Source organism: Sardina pilchardus, chromosome 2, assembly GCF_963854185.1.
Source record: "Sardina pilchardus chromosome 2, fSarPil1.1, whole genome shotgun sequence".
Taxonomy (NCBI): Eukaryota; Metazoa; Chordata; class Actinopteri; order Clupeiformes; family Clupeidae; genus Sardina; species Sardina pilchardus.
In genome coordinates, this window is record NC_084995.1 from 26,600,054 (window position 1) to 26,622,553 (window position 22,500).

At 44.2% G+C, this 22,500-nt stretch overlaps 1 protein-coding gene across 1 annotated transcript in view; it reads right to left on the bottom strand.

Moving 5' to 3' along the window:
• The window catches only part of LOC134101737 (zeta-sarcoglycan), a 235,791-nt gene that overhangs the window by 5,126 nt on the left and 208,165 nt on the right, over positions 1 to 22,500 (bottom strand). Inside the window, exon 7 of the mRNA XM_062555511.1 lies at positions 4,498 to 4,621. Within this exon, the coding sequence (XP_062411495.1) occupies positions 4,498 to 4,621 (124 nt within the window). The remainder of the gene's footprint in view (positions 1 to 4,497; positions 4,622 to 22,500) is intronic.

Genomic DNA, 22,500 nt, shown 5'->3' on the forward strand with positions numbered 1-22,500 from the left:
ATGAAGTGGGGATGACCAGCCAGAGGACTCTCTCTCTCTCTCTCTCTCTCTCTTGCTCTCTCTCTCTCTCTCTCTCTCTCTCTCTTGCTCCTGCACTCTCCCTCTGTCACTCCCTCTATGTCTCTCAAACTTTGCCCAGCCAGAAAGGTTGTAATCATAAATATCATTTATGGTCATTTAAGGAAGGGCCTGTCATAGGGCCTGACAAGAGATGTTTAAACGAAATAATACTATAATGGCTACGCTCCATTGATCATTCTACATGTCCATGCTCAGGACTGATAAATTGGTCTCAGTCTGGACTTTTAGCAGTGGAATCGCTTTGTGTGTAACAGAGAAAAAGGTCTCTGGGTCTCTTTTTGTTAGTGGTTGGAGCTACCATTGACAGAGCAGATCAAGTCATACGAGTTTCACAAAGATAGTCTTTGTGACTGTTAAGTGTTGAGGAAAAGATGTCATTTACACACACACAAAAAAAAGACAAAAATAGAGAAAAGAGTTTTCCCCCCTGCTGGGTCCATTGAGGTAAGCCTGAGGAAAGGGAGGCATAATTCCAGAATGTTCTGTCAGCTCTCGTTCCCTTTAACTTTAATGGAGAGCTGAGAAGTTGATGGGATGTCTCAGTCAGCCTTGCGGTGTTTGGCTCTAATTCCATCCACAGGAGGAAAGAGTGGGAGCGGGAAGAAACAGAAATGGGGGAAAGAGGGAATGAAGAAGAAACTTTGAAAGTTTAATGTAGCTTTTTAAGTGGCAGCTGCTGACAACATTGATTTTGCTTTAAGCCTTCACTGTCTGACGGCTTTTATTTTCTCCACCAAATTGACAGAAACATCTATTTTCTCCCCTCCTCTTGCTCCTAACTCAACTCGTCTGCCCCCGTCCGCTCCTCCTGTCTTCCTCCCCCCAGAGAGAATAATGGAGAATTAAGAAAAGAGTGAGAGAGAGAGAGAGCAAATGGAGGAGGAGAGGAGGCTAAATCAGATGTTCCGCCACTGATATGAGCAGCGTAAATTGTGTGGAGGGCGGGCGGCGTCCCGGCAGATGAGAGACGTGAGATGGAGGTCACGGGGAGAGACAGACGCCGCAGTCTGCCGTCTGACGACAACGGAGCGGGACTCGTGATACGGAGAGAGAGAGAGAGAGAGATGTAGAGAAAACGAGAAAGAGAGAGAGAGAGGGAGAAAGAGAGATAACAGACGAGAAGACGAGGCGATGAGGCGACTGCTCAAGAACCAAGAAGGATCTCTTTGTCACACCTAGACATCCGCTTGGCTCAGCGCGGAACTGTCGTCCACTCACCCCGAGCCAAAACTCTGGACATGTCTCTTCATTAACTCCAGGATGGAGAAATATTAGGCAAGAGAAAAGAGGAAAAGAGGAGTGAGAGAGTGGACTGTGGATTGACAGGACACAATGATCTATTGCTCTGCTCTTCACAAGTTAATTAAAGACAAGTCACTAAAGTGAGCGGCTAGCCACGGAGGAGAGGAGGAAAGACCTAAGAGGATGCAGACAACTCAACCCGGCGTCGCTAATTTGTGGACGCAGGGATGCTGGAACGAGGTGAAGAATCAATGTCAATCAGGCGAGGCCATCACTAACTTCACATGACTGGGTCTGCTCACGGGGACTGAGGCTCAGGGCGCATGTGGGAGAGGGAGATGAGGAGGAGGTGGAGAGGAAAACAAGTCTCAAGCACAAATCTGGAAGCAGATGGTGTTGTGTGGGCAGTTCACCAAATCTTCATTTGCTGCTGTTCCACTCTCTCAGTGCGACTAGGGAGGGTTAAAGCGGAGCGAGAGGCGCAAACGTTCACCCATTTCCGCGTTCTGTTTTCGCAAAGTGGAGGGGGGCCAAATCCCCCTTTAAGCAGACCTAGAAAGTTAGGTTAAATTTGAACTGAACTGCTTGCCGATCGATATCCCACTATGATGTCTTTGCGACACGCCTCTTTAAGCAGACAGGAACTGTTCCGAATTTTGCTTCCATAGAGATGCATTATGTTGCTCTATCTTGTCAGTAATGAAGGGTCTTTGGTGCGGCTATTTCACTGCACTTTGTCCTGGATAAACAAGTAAACACCCCAGTCTGTGGGCCTGGGTAGGTGTTGCTTCTTTGAATCGTTCCAAATTGACTCCAGCAAATTACTACTAAGAAAAGCAGCTCTTCAGGGGGTGACTTTGCAGGAATTACTATTGCTTATTTTGTGTTGATTATGTGTCTTTGAGTCACTCGGCCCCTTCTGGCAGTCTCATTTCTGGAGTTTCATTGTAAACTTGGCCAAGTTGGTCTGCCAGTATTTTTGCCCTGGTGAAATCTACAGCACCCTCCTTTGCAGACTCTAGGCTGAAGAACCGCAGGAACGTTAGAGTTCTACACAGCAAGTTTCATGTTAGAGGGCCAGGGGCAGCTGAGGTGCATGCTTTGCTGTGATCACTCGGATGCAGAGGGCATTCTGTGAGGCATGCTAAAGTGCAGCGATCATGGAGCGGTTTTGCTTATGCTACAGATTTTGGAATGTAGGTTAGCCTCCCGCGCATCTGGGGAGCTGTTTCTTGGCCCGATGACTCAGCAAATCTCATCCAGATGAAAATGCACGGCTACGCAGCAGCACGGCTAAATCCCAAAAGTCCCACGGGAGCGGCGTCTATGAAGCCGGCACGTCACAGTGGACCACTCCACCAATGTCACCCAGCCAACGTCTTAGCAAAGTGAGAAGGACAATCCCTCTCACATTCACTCATGCCATTTCAGTGACTGAACACTGAAAAGCGTCCGTGTTGACAGACAAGTCTGATGAGAGAGAGAGAGTAACACAAATATGCTAAGCTCATCCTGCTCTTCTCCATCTCCAAGAGTATGTGTGTGGAGTTGATAACCAAACAAACAATGCCTACAAATGGTGCAGAATATCTCAGAAGATCCAGGCTTCCTAAACATGACCTTCACGTGGAGTCCCTGAGAGTTAGAATGTCAGTAATGTTTCTCTTGGATTGCTCTTGATCCCTCCCAGCTCATTCCAAGGCAACATCTTGCAGCTCATAAATGTTTTACGGCTGGCTGATATTAATGGATGAATAAAAAAAAGACGGTTAGAAAACACCATACGTGTGCAAAATATGTACACTTCCGTGGTCTTTAATGACAGTAATTTAACAGCGCTAAAAGTGACACTAAAGATTAAACACCACTTTTGCATATTCAGCCACATTTAGATCAGCAAATCCCCCATTATGTTGAATTGTAATTTAAATCACTACTTAAATAATAAAAAAGCAATTCCAGCTTTTTTTTTTCTTCTCTCGCCTACCCTCCTGACTTCCTCTCTTCCCTCATTAGACACAGATGAAACGTACAGTGTAAGCATTACATATTAAACATGGTGATCTCAACCAGAAAAAGCCAATTTGCTGCCTACACATCACAAACGACACCAACAGCGCTTCCAACCCCAGTCGTGACTGGTGCGCGACGCTCTCGTCTGTAGCGCGCTCAACACAGGGCGAGATGACTGACGACCCTCTCTGCCAATGGGAGCCGAGCGCTCTCGTCCGCACCCCGTAACTGTGTTGGCAGCGGCGCCGTGGTCCTGGCTGCATTTCTCTGGCCAGCGCGTACTCTGATATGTATATTCATAACCCCTGCTGCTGTAACACTGCCACGGTCAAAGCCTCAGACATGAAAAGCTGCCGTTTGAGGAACACCCCAGTGTCCAATGTAGATCAATTACACACAGACACAGGGGCTGGCTAGCAGGGGATATCATGGCTAGCATGGCTATCATGGCTATCGTACCGGGACACTTTTTTCTCTGAAGATGATTTAGCGACCATGCTGTGAATGATGGCAAATGATATTGGATTTACAAACGCAATATCTCGGGCCCCTATAGCTGAGAGGTCCCACTAGAGAGATCCTGGAGCTATAGAGATACTGTACATTCCGTTTATCTCCATCATCTCCCATATAAGATATTGAGACAGCGTTCATCTCCGTCATCTCCCATATAAGATATTGAGACAGCGTTCACCTCCGTCATCTCCCATATGGAGATATTGAGATAGCATTCATCTTCATCATCTCCCATATGGAGAGCACAGCTAGATCCAGCAGTGATGGAAACCAGTATACAGTATGACCCTGGCAGGTCTTCTTTCAGGAAGACTTCTTTTGTTTGTGTTAGAGATAATAAGCATCATTTGATTTTAGCCCATGTCTGTTTTGCAAATCTGAATAGGTAAATATATGAAATATTTGTTGTTCTCTTTGTGTAATTTCTTTGCTGCAAATGGCTGTTATGACCAGAGAACGTGACAAAGTCGTTAGAAGAATAAATAAAGTCTTAGTTTCCGCTTGCTGCTTGTAAAAGTTGAAGCATGACATGAAAGCAACTGTCCCTATGTGATCTGACCGATGCTGACTGTTGGCATTTCAGTGCGTGAGACCACAGGTGGTGCAGGGACAGGTGTTGGATGTGTGCACGACGGCAGGACTCACGTCTCCCTCTGAAGACTCCAAGGTGAGGTCCTTTCGACAGGAGGCCTTGAACTCGCCGACCCCTGCGTTGACCTCCACCCCTTTCGGCGCCTCCAAAGACAGCGTCCTCGTCGGAGACTCCAGCCTGCGCAGGACACAACACATGGGAGTCACACACCAGCCCACTGAACTAGGCAGTATTAATCATACACACACACACACAAACTCTCTCTCTCTCTCTCTCTCTCTCTCTCTCACTTTTTTTCTTTCTCACGCACATACAGTACACAAACACAGACACACAGACACACACATTACATTACATTACATTTCATTTGGCTGACGCTTTTTAACCAAAGCGACTCACACACATACATTACACACACACACACACACACACACACACACACACACACATACACACATACAATATCATTCCAAAGCTTAACTTCATCTGGCAAACACTGATCAAACATCAGATGCAGACTGAATCGAATCTCTATCAACATCGCAGGCTCACAAAAATTAGACCATGATTCCATCAACAGCCACAAAGGGACCCAAGAGTCCCACTGAGGATCCCTCCAGGGCTCTTGAGGACACAGTTCACACATGGTCCAGGGTCAGAGTGCAGCATCAGTGCAGCTGAGAGGGGCCCTGAGAGGGCCCAGGCACCTGAATACATGTTAGTGGGTCACCAACCCCAGGTGGACGCGCTGTAGGAAGGAGAGACTAATGACTGTGCCCGCAATGTCGCTGATTTGCTTCTTTGTCAAGTGGCAGTAGAGGGAGGGGCCTGGGGGTTCTGTACTGTACGATAGATTGTGCTGATACTCACTGTTTCCAATACAGTTCAGCGTCAGCACAGTTGTACTGCTCATGAGTTTGTGTGAATATGCACAATATGTGACTCTCTCACTCACACACACACACACACACACACACACACACACACACACACACACACACACACACACACACACAAAGATCAAGAGTTGTAATGCATTACATCTGACACTTTGTGTAGCAACTATGCACATTTTCCCTCCTTTTAAACACACACACACACACACACACACACACACACACACACACACACACACACACAGACACACACAGACACACACAGACAAAAACAGACACACACATACACACACACACACACACACACAGTCTTGTTCACAGCCTCCCTGTGGATCAAGTGGCCATCTGCTCCAGTGATGCATGTGTGGTGCTGGTAGAAAAGATTCCTGTATAATTAATGACCTGACATACATTGACTTAACGATCCCTCTGCTTTTTTCCTTCTTGTTTATTTCATTTTTTATCCCCCAGCCTCCCTCAGTTTGTTGGCATTCCGGACTCTTTCCCCGAAAACTACCACGTCTAAGAATAGCACCATCGGCTGCTTGAAAAGAGGAATTCAATCAAAGCATTGATTTTCTGTTGTTGTGCACACTCAAGCATTTCTGTGGAGAAAACGGCAAAAAAAAAAGAAAAAAAGGGGGGGGGGAAAGTGGCATTAAATCTTAAGTTTCCATGCAGGCGGAGTGATATTTTATATGAAAGATAACGGAGTCGGAGGAGGGAGGCGCTCTTATCAGAAGTCTTCTTTATCCCCCCCCCCCCCCTGCACCCCTTCACTCTCTCTCTCCGCTGCTAGGGAGATGCGCCCTGACCTTCAGAGCCAACTAGACACATTTTATGCACTGCAATATTTGTTTAACCTGACAAGATAATCTGGGCATAATAAATCAACCCCAAACTTAATATCTTAATTTGTCAAGATCCCCCCCATCCCATACACACACACCCACCCCTCCACCTACCCTCTTGTCCATTTTACCAAAGCTGAGAGGAAAACTAAATAAAATGCAGATGTGACAATGTAATATTCTGTGCACACAGGCATTGTACGTCAGTGTGTGTGTGTGTGTGTGTGTGTGTGTGTGTGTGTGTGTGTGTGTGTGTGTGTGTGTGTGTATGCATGTTAGTGAAGACAGCCAGGAAAGTGTAGCTCTATATATAGAGGAAAAAATACATTCACATATTCTCCATATTCCTCCACAGCCACATGCAAACACACACTTGCATCAAGTTCCAAGCCAGGGTGGTATGTGTTCTCTATAAACAGCAGTGCTGTTCAGGACTGGTATTGATCACATCACACATCAAACAGGCTGCTCATGCTGCGCGTACTCAATCTGGACACCTGAACTATTAGCAGACAGATTGCAGGAATTATCCGCATGCACAGAAAACACAGCACGCACACACACACACACACGCATACACACACACATACACACACACACACATACGCACACCCAAACACACAAACACACACACACACACACACAAACACACATACAAACACGCACGCACGCCTGTCCGCATGCACGCACGCACGCACGCAAGCACACACTCACACACTCACAAGGAAATGACAACAGAACATTCTCCTGATTCTCACAAAGTGAACTATAATGTTACACGTTTGATCCCTCTATAATGTGAAATATATTTCCATGTCAAATCATGAAAAAAAATCGGATTCGATTTCTCTGGTGTGCAAAATGGGAGCTTGCGAGGAGATGTGACAGTTCTCCCAGTGAGCAGAATGTCTCTGTCACATTTCCCCTGAGTTAGTGGGCCACAAAGCCCCCAGAAAGGCCAACGCTCCCCTGGCACGGCCAGATGAACCGCACCCTGTGTGTGTGTGTGTGTGTGTGGTGTGTGTGTGTGTGTGTGAGATGAACCGCACCCTGTGGCAGAGGCAGACGCTGGCATTTCCAAGGTCTTCTCACAACATCCCCTTTTTTCAGAGGAGCGAAAAAAAAAGAAGCGTTGCATAAAAACCTCCTCCGAAGTTCCAGACGAGCACGTTTCTTTCAAATGCTCCATGAATCTCGGGAGATAAAGTCAGGCAGAGATGGGTATGAAATAAAACTCAAAAGCTACTTTAAGAAGTTGTAAAAGTCCTCTTTTAGTAGTTCTTAAGGTCGAGAGGGGCTGAGGCGCGGAGGGGTGAGCGCTGAGGGTGGGGGGGGGGGGGGGGGGGGCGGCGGCTGGGGGGAGTCACTGAGTGCCTTTGGGTGGACGGTTATGAGAGCAAATGTTGTACTTGGGCAACTCCCCGCGCTTAAATCTCACCGGCAGCCGGGTGTAAAATGGTGTGTGTAGCGGAGGGGGAAATTGTCAGTGTTCAAGGGGGTTGTCTTCTGCAGGGAACACTACTGTAGCGGCACCCAAGCAGCACGTCGCACGGACAGTCCAACAGCCCGAACGTGGCCGCGATACTCCCTGACAAGCTCCTGGGTTGGCTGGGATGTGACTGGCATGATTCTCTCTCTCTCTCTCTCTGTGTGTGTGTGTGTGTGTGTGTGTGTGTGTGTGTGTGTGTGATTCTGGGGAGGTGAAAGGTATCTTTTAAAATTGCTAATGACAGCAGAAAACCCGGGAGGGAAAATGTGAAGCAATTTCCCACACTTAGACGTCTATGGCTAATAGCAGAATCAATAGATAGATAGAGTGAGTGAGAGAGAGATAGAGAGGGAGAGAGAGAAAGAAAGAGAGAGAAAGAGTGAGAGAGAAATGAGAGAGAAAGAGAGAGAGAGAGAGAGAGAGAGAGAGAGAGAGAGAGAGAGAAAGAAAGAGAGAGAGAGAGAGAGAGAGAGAGAGAGAGAGAGAGAGAGAGAGAGAGAGAGAGAGAGAGAGAGAGAGAGAGAGAGAGAGAGAGAGAGAGAGATGAGAGATAGAGGTGCTCATGAAGTAGAGAGTGTTGCCATGACGGAGCACAGGTCACAAGATGGTGAAGAGCACAGGAGACAGAGCCCTGCATCCAGTCCATACATAAAGAGAGACAAAGAGACACATATACAGACAGAGCCCTGTGTCCTTGCAGTCCATACATAAAGAGAGACAGAGACACACATATAGACTGAGCCCTGCATCCAGTCCATACATAAAGAGAGACAAAGAGACACATATACAGACAGAGCCCTGTGTCCTTGCAGTCCATACATAAAGAGAGACAGAGACACACATATAGACTGAGCCCTGCATCCAGTCCATACATAAAGAGAGACAAAGAGACACATATACAGACAGAGCTCTGTGTCCTTGCAGTCCATAAATAAAGAGAGACAGAGACACACATATAGACTGAGACTGCTAGAGACTGAGACATGCATACCTGAGAGAGAGGGTAAGAAAAAAGGGAAGAAAGTATGAAAGAAAGAAAAGGGAGAAAGAAAGAAAGAAAGACAGAAAGAAAGAAAGCATGTGAAAGACAGACAGAGAGGGACACATAAACAAGATAGAGTTTTGTTTTTTCTTTCAGATAAGCTAAAAAGCTAACAGAAGGAGAGACTGGCAGACAGGAAACCGAATGCACAACACAACACAAACAGCAGAAAACTAAAGTGACTGGGTTTTAAGGTGTGATAAGCACGGCGTGAGATGTCAATGTGAAACAGCTTTACTGGCCAGTCTCAGCTCCGCAGGAGGGTGTTTGTATGGGTGTTACATGCTGTGTGTGTCCGTGTGTGCACCCGAGTGTGTGTGTGTGTGTGTGTGTGTGTGTGTGTGTGTGTGTGTGTGTGTGTGTGTGTATTGTGTGCTGGTGTGGAAATGCCACTCTGATCGTGGGGATGGAGAACAGCAGGGCCTCTGATCTCCTACAATGTTTTCTGTGTCCTCACTTAACCTGCATCTAGTTTAGGCTGAGCAGCAAGCAACTTTCAGCTAGAGAGAGAGAGAGACAGAGAGAGAGAGAGAGAGAGAGAGAGAGAGAGAGAGAGAGAGAGAGAGAGAGAGAGAGAGAGAGAGAGGGAGAGACAGAGAGAGAAAGAGAGAGAGAGGGAGAGAGGGATAGAGAGGGAGAGAGAGGGAGAGAGAATGTGTGGGTGTGTTTGCGTCAGTGTATGTGTGTGAGTGTGTGTGTGTGTGTGTGTGTGTGTGTGTGTGTGTGTGTGTGTGTGTGTGTGTGTGTGTGTGTGTGTGTGTGTGTGTGTGTGTGTGTGTGTTGAATGGTTATCCGTTGCTGACCTTGAAACTACACAGTGACATTACAGCAAGCGAGCCACTCAGTGCAAGCCAATGGCTGGATTAGGGCTACAAATGTCAGAAACGTTCTCTTAAGGAGCTTCTGCGCTTCTAGAACTGGCACCCGCGGGCATCTGAGACTGGCACTTGATGACTCCTGCCCCTTAAAGGTCAGCCGTGCCTGTCGCTGTCAACGCCACTGTAAATGAGGTTGAAATCCAGCCGCCGAGAGACAAGGGTTCCAAGCTCAATCGGATGTTTCTCGCCGAGACCTGGGGATCTGAAATGCCAGCTGCCACAGTGAAACCAGAAGAATGGACTATAACTCTGACATGACATTTGGGGGGAGACACAAATGACGAAGGCTGCAGGAGGATATTGAGGGAGTAAAAAATGAGTATCTGAAGTCTCCCGTTCTCACAAGAGCAGAAGGGGAAACTGTGGCCGTTTATGGGGCTCTGAAGGCTGCAGCAAAGGGCAGTGAGGAGGTAAAGACCGAACAGGACAATGGTCAGTTTGACTCCTGTCCACGACTGTAAGACACAAACTGTGCCTTAAATCGGCAATTACAAAGTAAAAAAATGAAAGAAAGGATATGAGGGTTTTTTTATCGCTTTCACACCATTCCGTATGCTCCCTCATAACGTTAACATCTGGTGGTCACTTCTGGTCCTGAGTGTGGCGGCACCCGTCACGGCAGGGAATCAAACTCAGTCCCTCTGTCTTTTCTCTCCCCCTCTCATAGCCAGTGAGGTGAGCCGGGAGCATGCCCAGTGTACCGTGGCCTTCTCCAGCAGGTGGACACAGTGCACTCCTGTGGAGAGGAGAGGCCATGCTGGTGATGGACGACGACAACACATGCAGCCTCCCTTTAAAACCTTTTAAATTAAAACAGTTTGAGCGAGAGAAAGAGAGAGAGAGAGAGAGAGAGAGAGCGAGAGAGAGAGAGAGAGAGATCGAGAGAGAGATCGAGAGAGATCGATGGTCAAGATCGATGGTCAAGATCTCTCCAGCACTCTGTCATGCAGGGGCGGAGCCACGGCCACCACTGGTCACTCACTGGCCACGCCCACGATCGGACATCATTTCAGTGCCGCTTAAATCTCTGTTTTGTTTTTTATTAAGTATAGTGTAAGTATATATACTCGTTTGATCCCATGAGGGAAATTCGGTCTCTGCATTTATCCCAATCTGTGAATTAGTGAACACACACAACACACAGTGAACACAAAGTGAGGTGATGCACACACTAACCCAGAGCAGTGAGCTGCCTGCCCAACAGCGGCGCTCGGGGAGCAGGGAGAGGTTAGGTGCCTTGCTCAAGGGCACTTCAGCCGTGGATGTGATCGGGGATCGAACCGGCAACCCTTCGGTTACAAGCTCGAAGCCCTAACCACTACCAGTAGGATGTCATGTCATGCACCCTCTCTAACGTCTTACTCTGATAGCACCACATCCTACACAGTCAGCTATTGTAAGCACTTCAAGATGTAAGCTTAAAGTAGAAGGGTCACCACATACTGTAGGCTAGTAGACCTGTTTGACAGCTCACGTGAGCCCATATGCCAAGTAAGTTACTTATTATGATATCAGAAGCTGTTGCTGAAATCTACTGTAGGAATAACCACACACAAGCAAAGGGCTCATTTGGGAACGCACTGGATAAGCTTGAAAGCAGATCCCTCAATTTTAGCTTACGCTACTTGCCACGGCAAGCCTTTTCAATATTTGAAGTTATGGTAAGCCATCTGCAATTAGAATTATGCCTAGAAGCAATGGAACTACACACTGCAAAAAGTGATTTTCAAGAAAGGAGAATTTACTTATTTTGGGGACATTAATCTGGGTTTTTTTCTTGTTTTAAGCACTGATAGAAAAAATATCTTGTTATCGACCAAAAGTCAAGCTTGTTTTTAGAATATATGTCTTACTTTTTCTAAGCAAGAATTTGCAGCTTATTTTGAGTTCAAATGATCTAGAAATGAGATCAACTTTTGTTCAGCATCTGAGCAACCAGGTTGTCTCCTTATTTTAAGACATGTTATATTCTTGATTTAAGAATGATATTTTCTTAAATCAAGAACACAGTGAGCAATATCAAAGAAACATCATTATTGCAAAAAATAAAATCTAACCAAATATTATTCATCTTATATTAAGGCAAGACACTACAGGTGAATAGGGAAAAAATTGAAACTTAAAGATATCTTCATGAAACTTTACCAGTTGAATACTCACATGAATAGGAGAAAAAAATGTATTGCAAGTTTTCTTTAATGTAATGTTTAAATATGCAAATTAGGCTATATCTCATTAAATATGCGCTAATTTGCATATATTTTGATGCGAAGGATCTGACCATTGGAAAAAGCCAGGTTGAAAATTATTTTTTTGTTGTGTTCATATATCAAATAAAAAAACATTTACAGAGGGGATTATGAATATCTTCTTTTGTTTTCCAGTAAATCAGAAAATACTGCCAATTGGCTTAAAAAGTGGATTTTCGCCCTATTTTTAGGCATAAAAAGTCATGTAAATCATGCCAAGAATGCTATATCAACAAATCCCTCTGTAAATATCTTCCAAATATAGTTAGGAATAAGACTGGAAAGTTTGGTGTATGTAGGTGCTGCAGAAGTGGAGATCCTTTGCATGGCGTGTGGGGAAAAACTCGTTTTGAGAAAACAGCCTTGAAACACAGCCAATGAAATGCGTTCTCAGCTTAGACTCGTCTTTGAACTTTCGCGATTGGTTGCTAATACAAAGGAAATGCCCATATTTGGATAGCATAGCGTCTTGTAGGAGACACAGGGCTTTCCAACGGTATCAGACACGATATGATTTGGATCACGTTCACGGTAGTACATGACACTTTCGAATGGGAACTTTTGGTAAAATTAGGAGAAATATATAGGCGCGAGTAGACAAAATGTCATGAAATAAACACTTAAATGTGCAAATCGGACTTTGTTGTTGTAGTAGGGTGGTAGAATACATGCTAAGGTAGCAAACTAGCACAAAATCTCGAAATTGACTGATGCTAAAAAAAACGATGTTTTCACCTGCCGTGAACAAAAATCTTATTTAAGTATGCTTATGATGTTCTCTCGAAAGATAATTTTGACTTAATTTAAGAAGATTTTGACTTATTTTAAGAAGTCTAAGCCGCAGACAAATGGAAGTGCATTGGCAGACAAATTTGCTTGTTTTAGGGCAAATTTGCTTAACGCACTGCCGGACAAATTTGCTTGTTTTCAAGGTGAGACATCTTATATTAAGAACAAATATCTTATTTTAAGTAGGCTAGGCCTATGATGTTCTCTCGAAAGATCATTTTGACTTAATTTAAGAAGACTTTGACTTATTTTAAGAAGTCTACGCAGCAGACAAATGTAGGTGCACTGGCAGACAAATTTGCTTGTTTTAGGGCAAATTTGCTTAACGCACTGCCGGACAAATTTGCTTGTTTTCAAGATGAGACATCTTAAAATAAGTCAAACCCTTAATTCAAGTCAAATGTAGCCTAGCCTGCTGAAAACAAGGCCCATAGACTTCGTTGATCTTGATATAAGTTAATAACACTTGTTGGATTGTATTAGATAAACAGTTTTTGCAGTGTGAAAAAATGAGCATTTAACCTAGCCTACATAAATTCTAATGATCACTTTGCTGCAACATACAAATTGGATCAATATCGTAGAGGAATTCAAAGTACATTTTACATTTATTTGGATTAGGCTACCCACCCTCCCCCTTTCGGTGGGAAAGCACTTGGTACATTCCACCTGTTTGGTTTGAGCCAGGTTTGGGCGCGTATTATTTCTAACGTTTGCAAATTGCATTGCGTTTGATGAGAAAATTGAAGTGACCGAGAAGAGGAATTTTAAGTGTTGCCAGTGCCACAGAATGTATTGGACATGGAAGATTTCGACGAAGGAACACTTGCCACGCTCAGAGGTATGTATTGTTTTTTTCAAATTGCATTTCAACATGAAATATAAGCTATAACTAGCTAGTTCATCAAGTTCATGCTATGGCGCTAGTTAGCATGGCTAGGTATCACAAACTAGCCTATTTACTGTACACTAATGTCTCTGTTGCAACGTAGCTGGAATATTATCCTCCCTTGTAAATCGTTTTGGACAAAATTGCCTGCTAAATGACTAAATGTATATATTGAGGTGTCTGTGCTTTATACTCAACAGCAGCTAATATCACTGAGGATACCCTGCGCACACTGTCTAGAGATGACATTAGGGATCTCTTTCCTGGTCCAGAGCACTTTCTTCGACGAAAAGATGTTTGGCTCAAAATCCACGTGGAGGACCAAGTAAGAAGCACTACAGTAACCACTGTTAATCAGTCACAAAATGAGTTTATTTTAGCCAACAATATATTTGGTATTCATTTATTGCTGAATATGTTAATGTTTGAATATCTTTACTGATGTTCTTAACCTAGAGTTTTCAGCCCAGTTATTACTATTAAAACAGTAATTCGTTTTCTCTGTTGTGTTTCTTTTCCATTTCAGATCATGGATGAGTTTCGTCGAGTTGTTGAAAAGGACAACATTGACTTCTTGAAAGACTTGAGAGAAAGATAGGATTTGTTCTATAGTAAGGTCCAATACTATGGAGTGGTGAAGCATGTAATGAAGGCCCCCCTGACCATGGACAGTGGTGAGTTGTATGGTATGGTGGGTTTAGTGATGGGAATATTGAGTTCAGTGCTTATTTATCATATCTGATTTTTGTTTTCTTTTGATGTAGTTGAACATGCCATCGCTGTCTTAACCGCAGCTCTTTCCATCAAACTCGAAGGCACGCAGCCAAATTGAGGCAATTTTCCATGTTTTAATGGTGAGTCTAACATGATTCATGTTTCCTTTGTAAGGGCAGGTGTACACACATACAAACATGCTTACAAACTGACAGAGGCTAACATATTAATTGCATGTAAAACAAACATGAGCGAAACAGCAGTCATGTTTGATTTAGTCCACTTTGTCTTTGCAGCCCTCTGAGAATCCGGACGCTTTCCTGCGCACACAAGCATACCCAGTTGTCCTGTTGGGAGAAGAAAACTGCCTTCTCGCCATTGGAGCATCAACATTGTGCACGTTTCCACGTGAGAAATTTGATGAAACGCTGCTTTACCTCATGGGCTGTTACTATGTTTTCCACCTACATTACCCAAAGACAATCTGCACACTCCTCTCGGTGATACAGACTGAAGTGGTCGGGGACACACTCCATGATGGCGATGTCACCCCTTCCTACAGGAAGGCCATTGGAGAGTGGAAGGCCTTCTTAGAATGAACAGGTGTTCAACTGACTTTTCATGTACCCTTCCTCGCTATCTTCCTTTCCCTCTCTTTCCACTTTATCTCTCTTTCTCTGTTCTTTCCCTTTTTCTCTTTCATCTCTCTCCCCCTCTTTCTCTCATCCCTCTTTGTCCCCCTAGTCTCTCTCACCCCCCAATCTTCTCTCTCCCTTTCTCTTTTTGTCTCTCGGCCCCCTCTCAACTCTCACTTTTCCTCTTTCTCTCTCCATCTCCGTCCACTCTCCCTCTTTCTCTATCTTTCACCTTTTCACTCTATCGCTTTCTATCTGTCCCCTTCCTCTTTCTCTTCTCCCTCATCTCTTTCCCCATCTCTCCCTCTTTTTCTCTATTTTCTTCCCCTCCCTCTCTGAGCCCCCCCCCCCCCCCCCCCCCCCAGCCTAATTAAGAATAATGGAAATTGTTTTATTGTGTTTTTTTTATTATTAATATTTATTTTAGTTTATTTTTTGGGGGCAGTTTTCGTGTTGTGATGAGAGTTTACAGAGTGTATGCCTGTGCCAAGCTGTTCACATGTTAAAAGTGATAATTGATGTACTGGTGATACTCCACGACCATAGTGAAAGGCTGCTTTTTGTGGCATGTTTGCCCTATGGGAATATTCTTTTGTTGGCTTGTGACTGTGACTGATTAGGGGTAAAACAGCTCAAATTCAGCAATAAAAGTTTCTGAACTGCATTCATGGTAGCCGGTATTGTCTGATTTCAAGATAGATTTACTTATCATGTTCTTCTCAATACAAGAAGAAATTTCTCAATATAAGCATCATAAGCTATTTTTAAATTCTAATATTAAGCAAAACATACTTATTTACAGTTTTTTTATTTTCCCAATACAAGATGGAATTTCTCAATATGTGACCATTCATAGCGAAATCAGTCGTTTTGCGCACAACGTTATTTTGAGAAAATCAACAATAACAAACTTCCGGGTTAAAATGTTGAATTTCACGTTTTCGCCTCATTCGACTGTATACAGTCTACAGTTTCATATCGTGAACGCATTTCACGGAAAAACATACGTTTTGACTGTTAAACCCGGCGAAGATTCAACACATTTGCTGTCATTCCCGTTGTGCACGCGCTGCTTAAAAAGGTGATTTCTCCTCTTCTGGCATATCGTGACAGGAGAACCATGCCAACTTTGGATGCTGTTATCTTAGCGATAGTTTGTGTGATACCCTCGATATAGATATCGTTGGAAAGCTTAGTTTATGGCCGTTCACGTGAGCACAATAACTTAATTTAATTAATTTTACCGAAACGACTGGTTCCGCTTTACAGGGTCACATATAAGCATCATAAGCTATTTTTACCGGCTAATATTAAGCAAAACATACTTATTTACAGTTTTTTATTTTCTCAATACAAGAGGGAATTTCTCAATATAAGCATCATAAGCTATTTTTACAGGGTAATATGAAGTAAAATAGACTTATTTACAGTTTTTTGATTCAAGACTTATTGTCTACTATAAGCAAATTTTCCTTATTTCCAGTAACTGAATATGAGTTATATGGCCTTATTTTGAGTTAAAGGTTAGCCTATTTTTAAGAATATAGGTGGCAAGAATTTCAGACTAACTTTGAGAATTCTTACCAAGAAAAAAATGCTTACCCCATTGGCAGATTTTTTGGCTTAAAATGCATGATTTTAGCCTCATTTTAGGGATATTTTTCTTGTTTCAAGAGGGGCATTTTTTGCAGTGCAGATATTGATAACACATTCAATATTTAGTTCAATTACATGTTCAAATTGGTCTTATCAGTCAAGAAAGCAATTTCATGCTTTCGACCATTGGTTTGGGCATTTTGCTTTTAGGAAAAGTACCTGTTCGGTCACTGTTTTAGCACTGGTATTGGATAAAACTGAGACGATACTCTTCATGTGGGAGAAGCATCTCTGCGTAAATCACTTTGTTTACACACACACACACACACACACACACCCCACTATCATCTATATTATAGGAGACAGGAGACACTAAAATAATGGGCTTCTCTCTAGGTGTACCCACTAGGTCACTAGGTGAAATGTGTCAACTGGGAACAAACTAAAGTTGTATAGGTTCATTAATATTTGCATTTATGACGTTTTTCTTGCTCCTATTAACCATGTCATTGGTATGAATGGTGACAGGCCTACTAATATTACATCACACTGATTATGGAGGCTAAATAAAAACAACCATCTAAATGCTTTTTGGTTTCTGTTGCCACCCCTACTGTATGTGAATAATGGTCTCAGCCTGGCCACCCCTATAAAATAATGCCTGGCTCCGCCACTGCAGTCATGCCCTGCTGGCCTAGCAGCCTGAGCTGGGGAAAGTCCTCTAGGTTGCCTGGGGATAGCAGGGGATAGGAGCTGCTCTCGCTCTGTTCAGGGGCAGCTGTTTGGAGAATGTATTACGACTCCCATTGATGTGCAGCTAAATCAGAGCCTTCAGTGATGTGTTTACCGCCACACTCATTGCCCTGCTCTATTGTGTGTTTCAGTTTTGTTCTCTCATTCTTTGTCTGAAGTGACAGAAAATGTAAAGACAAAAAAAAAAAAAAAACACTTTTTGTTTATGGAGCGGTCAATGTTAACCCAGAGGGGTGTTTTCAAAGACATACAAACTAAACTAAACTAAACTACAGCAAATGAAGGTCTGCGATGACCAAATCAATGCGCAAACAGAGGGGCAAGCAGAGTGTCCCCATGCCACTGAAACCTCTAGGCCACATCTGGCCTCCTCCTCCTCCTCCTCTTTCTCCTCCTCCTCCTCCTCCTCCTCCTACGGGCAAACTCAGGTGTGCAATAAGATCAGCCTAAGCCTCCTCTGATCCCCCAGCTCAGCCCCAGTCCCTCACCGCCGCCTCCTTCTCCTCGTCCTCTTCCTCGTCCTCCACCTGCTCCAGGGATGGGGTTGCGGGGGTGACCGGCTCCAAGCCTGCCTCTGGCAGATCAGGCCAGGGGTCTTAATTAGGAGGAGGAGGAGGAGGAAGAGGAGGAAGAGTAAAATAAGCCAGGGGAAGCAGCTTGTCAGCATTGAGTCCAGGCCCCTGGCTAGTTGGGAGGCCTGTTTTCAGCGGGTGAGTTGATCGCCGTCCAGTGTATTCAAGTCCATGTGCTTTTCTATTTCACTGCTCAGACTGCCAGTATGGCAGCCTTTGAAACTGGCACATCCCCATGTCCAAGACCAACACAAATACACCCAGACACACACACACACACGCAGGTGTACACAGAAAACATGGAGGAAAAAACAGGTTTATTTAGACTTCCATGCTGAGAAAAATACAGACACCAGCTAATGAATATGGTGGCTGTGGCTCTAGCTATAAATAGAGAAATATACACAGATGCACACATACAGTACACATGAAAACACACACACACACACACACACACACACACACACACACACACACACACACAGTAGGCCGTCTTGGAGCTAACTTGCTACTGGATTCATTTGATTGGGTAAGACATACACTAAAACATATTTGCAAACATACTGCATGTGCACACATAAATATACACACAGAAACCCTATAGGCTGTCTTGGAGCTAAGTTGCTGTTGGACTAATTTGATGTGAAGGGTAAGACATGCCCCAAAGCATATTTGCAAACGTAGGCACACACAGATGCAGAAGCACACAGGCGCTGGTTTTTATCAGCATATGGATTTTTTTTTTTTTTTTACATTGCCTTGGGATTATGACAACAAGGCAAAATAAATGATGATCACAGTAAAGCAAGATGCTTGATATAATGTGTTGAAACAAATGCTCTCCGTCAACCCATCTGGGTAATTCAAAGTGAAACGGAGTGCGGTGCTATTATAACCGTCTTCTTCTTGATCATCTCTAAATGGTGAATGCAATTTCATAAATATTGTATAGACATGTGAAACCGGCTCTAATTGCATGAGGAGATATAATTACGTCTGGCATCGCAGCAACAACACAACACAACACTGACACTGGCATTGGAAACCTGTTTAGGAGGTGGGGTTCTGCCTCCCCACCTGTTTAAGACTGGGCAGGGCTGTGTGCATGTGACATGGCCTCTGCTACAGTGCGCAGACTGAGACACAGATCTCTGGCTAACCTTTCTCTCAACTGGCTGCATTATACCCGCAGCCCCATCGCCCCCCCTTCTGCTCTCTGGCTTTTATTTGAATTTGCAATTGGGTCAATATCCATAATTTCTTCTTCCGTTCGCCCTTCTCACTCTTTCTCTCTCCCGTTCCTCCTTTTCTCTTCCCTCCTTCTCTCTTTCTCTCTTTCTTCCCCCTTTCCCTTCATATTCTCCTGATTACGGTCTCCTCGACATGACTAATTTGACTAATCAACGATGAATAAAAAATGAAGTGAAAGCAGAAAATATCCTCGTTGTGCAATGTCCCATTAAGTGGGCCAGGCGAGAGAATGAATAAAGATGGGCTCGGCTCGGGTCCCCCACTGAAGGGCAGTGGGAGGAGGATCCGCATGGGGGGGGGGGGGAGGGGGGGGGGGGGCATCTCTACCCCCCCCATTCTCTTATTATTATCATAAACTCACTCTTGACTGATTATAAGATGGCAAAGCCTTACACATCATATGGGAATAGAACGGTTGGGGTTGTCAGATTATGCTTATGAGTGTAACCTAAGTAACGCTATCCGCAGGTTCTAAGAGAGAGCTCTGTTGCAGAGTTGTGCATTCACCTTATTCCTTAACCCGGAAATCTGTACTGTTTTCAACTTCCGTTCATTCTGTTTACATGTGCTTTCTCGGTAGCTAACTAGAATATGCTTCAACTTAGATTTCTTTCGAAATGTTGACAATTCTGCCCTCAGCATGGATATACTACAGAATATATAACTGATATAAAAAAGAAACGCTTACTTTTATATGCGTTATGATATGTGAAGCACTGTCAACCGTCACAATAAAATAGATACAACGCAGCTTCGCCGGAAATAGATAACCGTTTTCGGTGTCATGGCGACCCCCATTGTTGGCTACAGAATATTGTGTACATACAAACAACCAATGGAGGGCTTTTGATGAGCCCCTCAGTGCTCTGTTCACTCTCTTGCACTGTTCTTATCCAGTTGGAGTTGACCCTCACGCTGGCTATGACTCAGCTCAGGCTGATTTTGCTGGGAATATCGACAGCGCTGCAGCCCCTTTTGAAGTCTCTCATCCGAGGGCTGGACTTGTGCTCAAGGTTGGGCTGGAGCGGCTCTGGGTCGGCCCCAGCGGGTGACCGGATCAATCCCCAGCCCATTTAGGCTGGCCAATTCAGCTGATGGCTGATGGAATGGTACACCATGTTCTTTTTCCTCCTTACACACACACACACACACACACACACACACACACACACACACACAAACTTACACCTACACACACTTACACCTACACACACACACACACTTGCACACACACCACACATCTACACACACACACCACACACAGTCCTTTCTCTTTTCGAATTCAAAAGACATGAAACTTTCGGCCGGACTCTTGGTGAGAAAACAATGAGGGGAGATGGGTAGGGTGAAGACGCAATTACGCTTGTATTAGCAGCCCTGACGGGTCTAGAGCCTCTGGCTAATCATGTCACTAGCTGAGCTCACCTGAACAAAATACCCCTGGATGGATAAGGATAAAGAGAGAGTGAGAGAGAGTGAGAGAGAGAGAGAGAGAGAGAGAGAGAGAGAGAGAGAGAGAGAGAGAGAGAGAGAGAGAGAGAGAGAGAGAGAGAGAGAGAGAGAGAGAGAGAGAGAGAGAGAGAGAGAGAGAGGCAAAAGCGTGACTCACAAAAACTCTTCCCAATCAGAAGCAATATTTCATTGTCTAAAAGCCAGTTTATAAATAATAAAGGCCCAGCCCGAGGCAAGTTCAAACCTTGGCTCACCAAGGGAGCTGGAGACAGAGCTAAACAAATGAAACGTTAAAAGGGAGGAGGAAAAGAGGAGGGTAAAAACCCTGATCGGCACAATGAAGGGTAGAACACTGCGAAGCCTGCCATCTCCCGAAAATCCCAAATTCCATAACAGAAAATCCAAAGTACAAAAAAGCCATCCATTTGTCCTAAGAGAGTGCCATCTTGCAGCTTTAATAACCATGACAACAAGTTTGAAGTTCTTCTGAACAGCCAAAAAGCATTAAATAACCATTTCATAGTAGAAAAGGCACCTAATGTCTTTGGAGTGAGGTAATCTTACATTCAAATAAATATATAAATACAACTCATAAACCACTGAGAAGGATTCAATTCAATTCACTCCACTTAATTTTTTCCCCCCACCATTATTTATGAGTGGGGTTGAAATATGAAGGCTATCTAAGTGGATGGCAGTGCAGTAATTTATCGGCAAATGAATTGCTGAAGGATCAGACAAAAAGGAAGCTCGAGAATCTCTCAAGGTCTTGAAATTTAAGAGTGAAGGATGAAGGCTGATGTCGAGGGCTTCTGTGACCTGCGTCCAAGTGATCACAGAGCTCAGAAAAAAAAGAAAAAAAAGTTTTAAAAGAAGGTCTACTTCAACAAAGAAAGAAATATCGCCCAAACTGACAAAAGAAACTACAAGAAAATACTTCAAACTTCTTCCAGGTTGTCAGGCTGTGGCATCCATCCCTCCTCCCTGTGCAACCACTTTAATTTGTGTTTCAACAGATTTAACTCTCTCACTGTAAAACCCCAGCATATGTCATTAGTCCTTAATAGAGTCTGTCAAGTCATTACATGTTCCATTTACTTTAACTGCATAATTTGGTACTTATGGAGTGAGAGGAAGTAGGAGAGAGAGAGAGAGAGAGAGAGAGAGAGAGAGAGAGAGAGAGAGAGAGAGAGAGAGAGAGAGAGAGAGAGAGAGAGAGAGGGAAAGAGAGAGAGAGAGGGAGGGAGGGAGAGAGAGTGGTGGGGGGGCGGGGTGGGGTGGGCAGGGCAGAGGTGGGTATGAGATGGGCAAAAGCAGACGAGGTGGGCAGTACCTGCTTTTCTACCGCAATGCTCAATGGAGTTCAAATCAATTGAGTGTTTTATCTACAACCGGTGAGGGCTCTGCTGAATGGTGACGGTGAAGTGAAGAAGACTGGAGTCTTGAATGACTCCACTCTTGGACTATAACATGGGGAATTAACCCACGCTAGGGGCCCACAAGAGCACCACAGTCAAGGAGGCCAAACGCATATAGAGAGATGGGGATGGGCCATTAGCGAGAGAGGGGGGGTGAGGCAATATGCAGACGCAGTATGGAGTGTGGTAATTATAACAAATTACTCATATAGAGATACACTGCAATCATCACATAATGGCGGTGGCATTGCCTCATACGAACTAGGGAACACTAAAACAGATCACTGTACATAACATTAATCTAAGTTCTCAATCCATGGTGGGCAAGTAATATTACAGTAATTAATTTAACCGACACAGCCCTGCTAGACAATAGGAGCGTGTGTGTTGAGTCAGTAAATGTCTGCACAAAGATCTGCAGAAGGGTTATTTTGAGCCATCCTCTCCTCATAATGAAATGGCAACTAAGTCTCCCCTAACAGTGACAAGAGCAATGAAGAATGACTCTACAATGCATCCCTAAAACCCATTTCACTAGAACATTTAATTAAACACAATGTTGATAGGAGTATTTGAGATTAA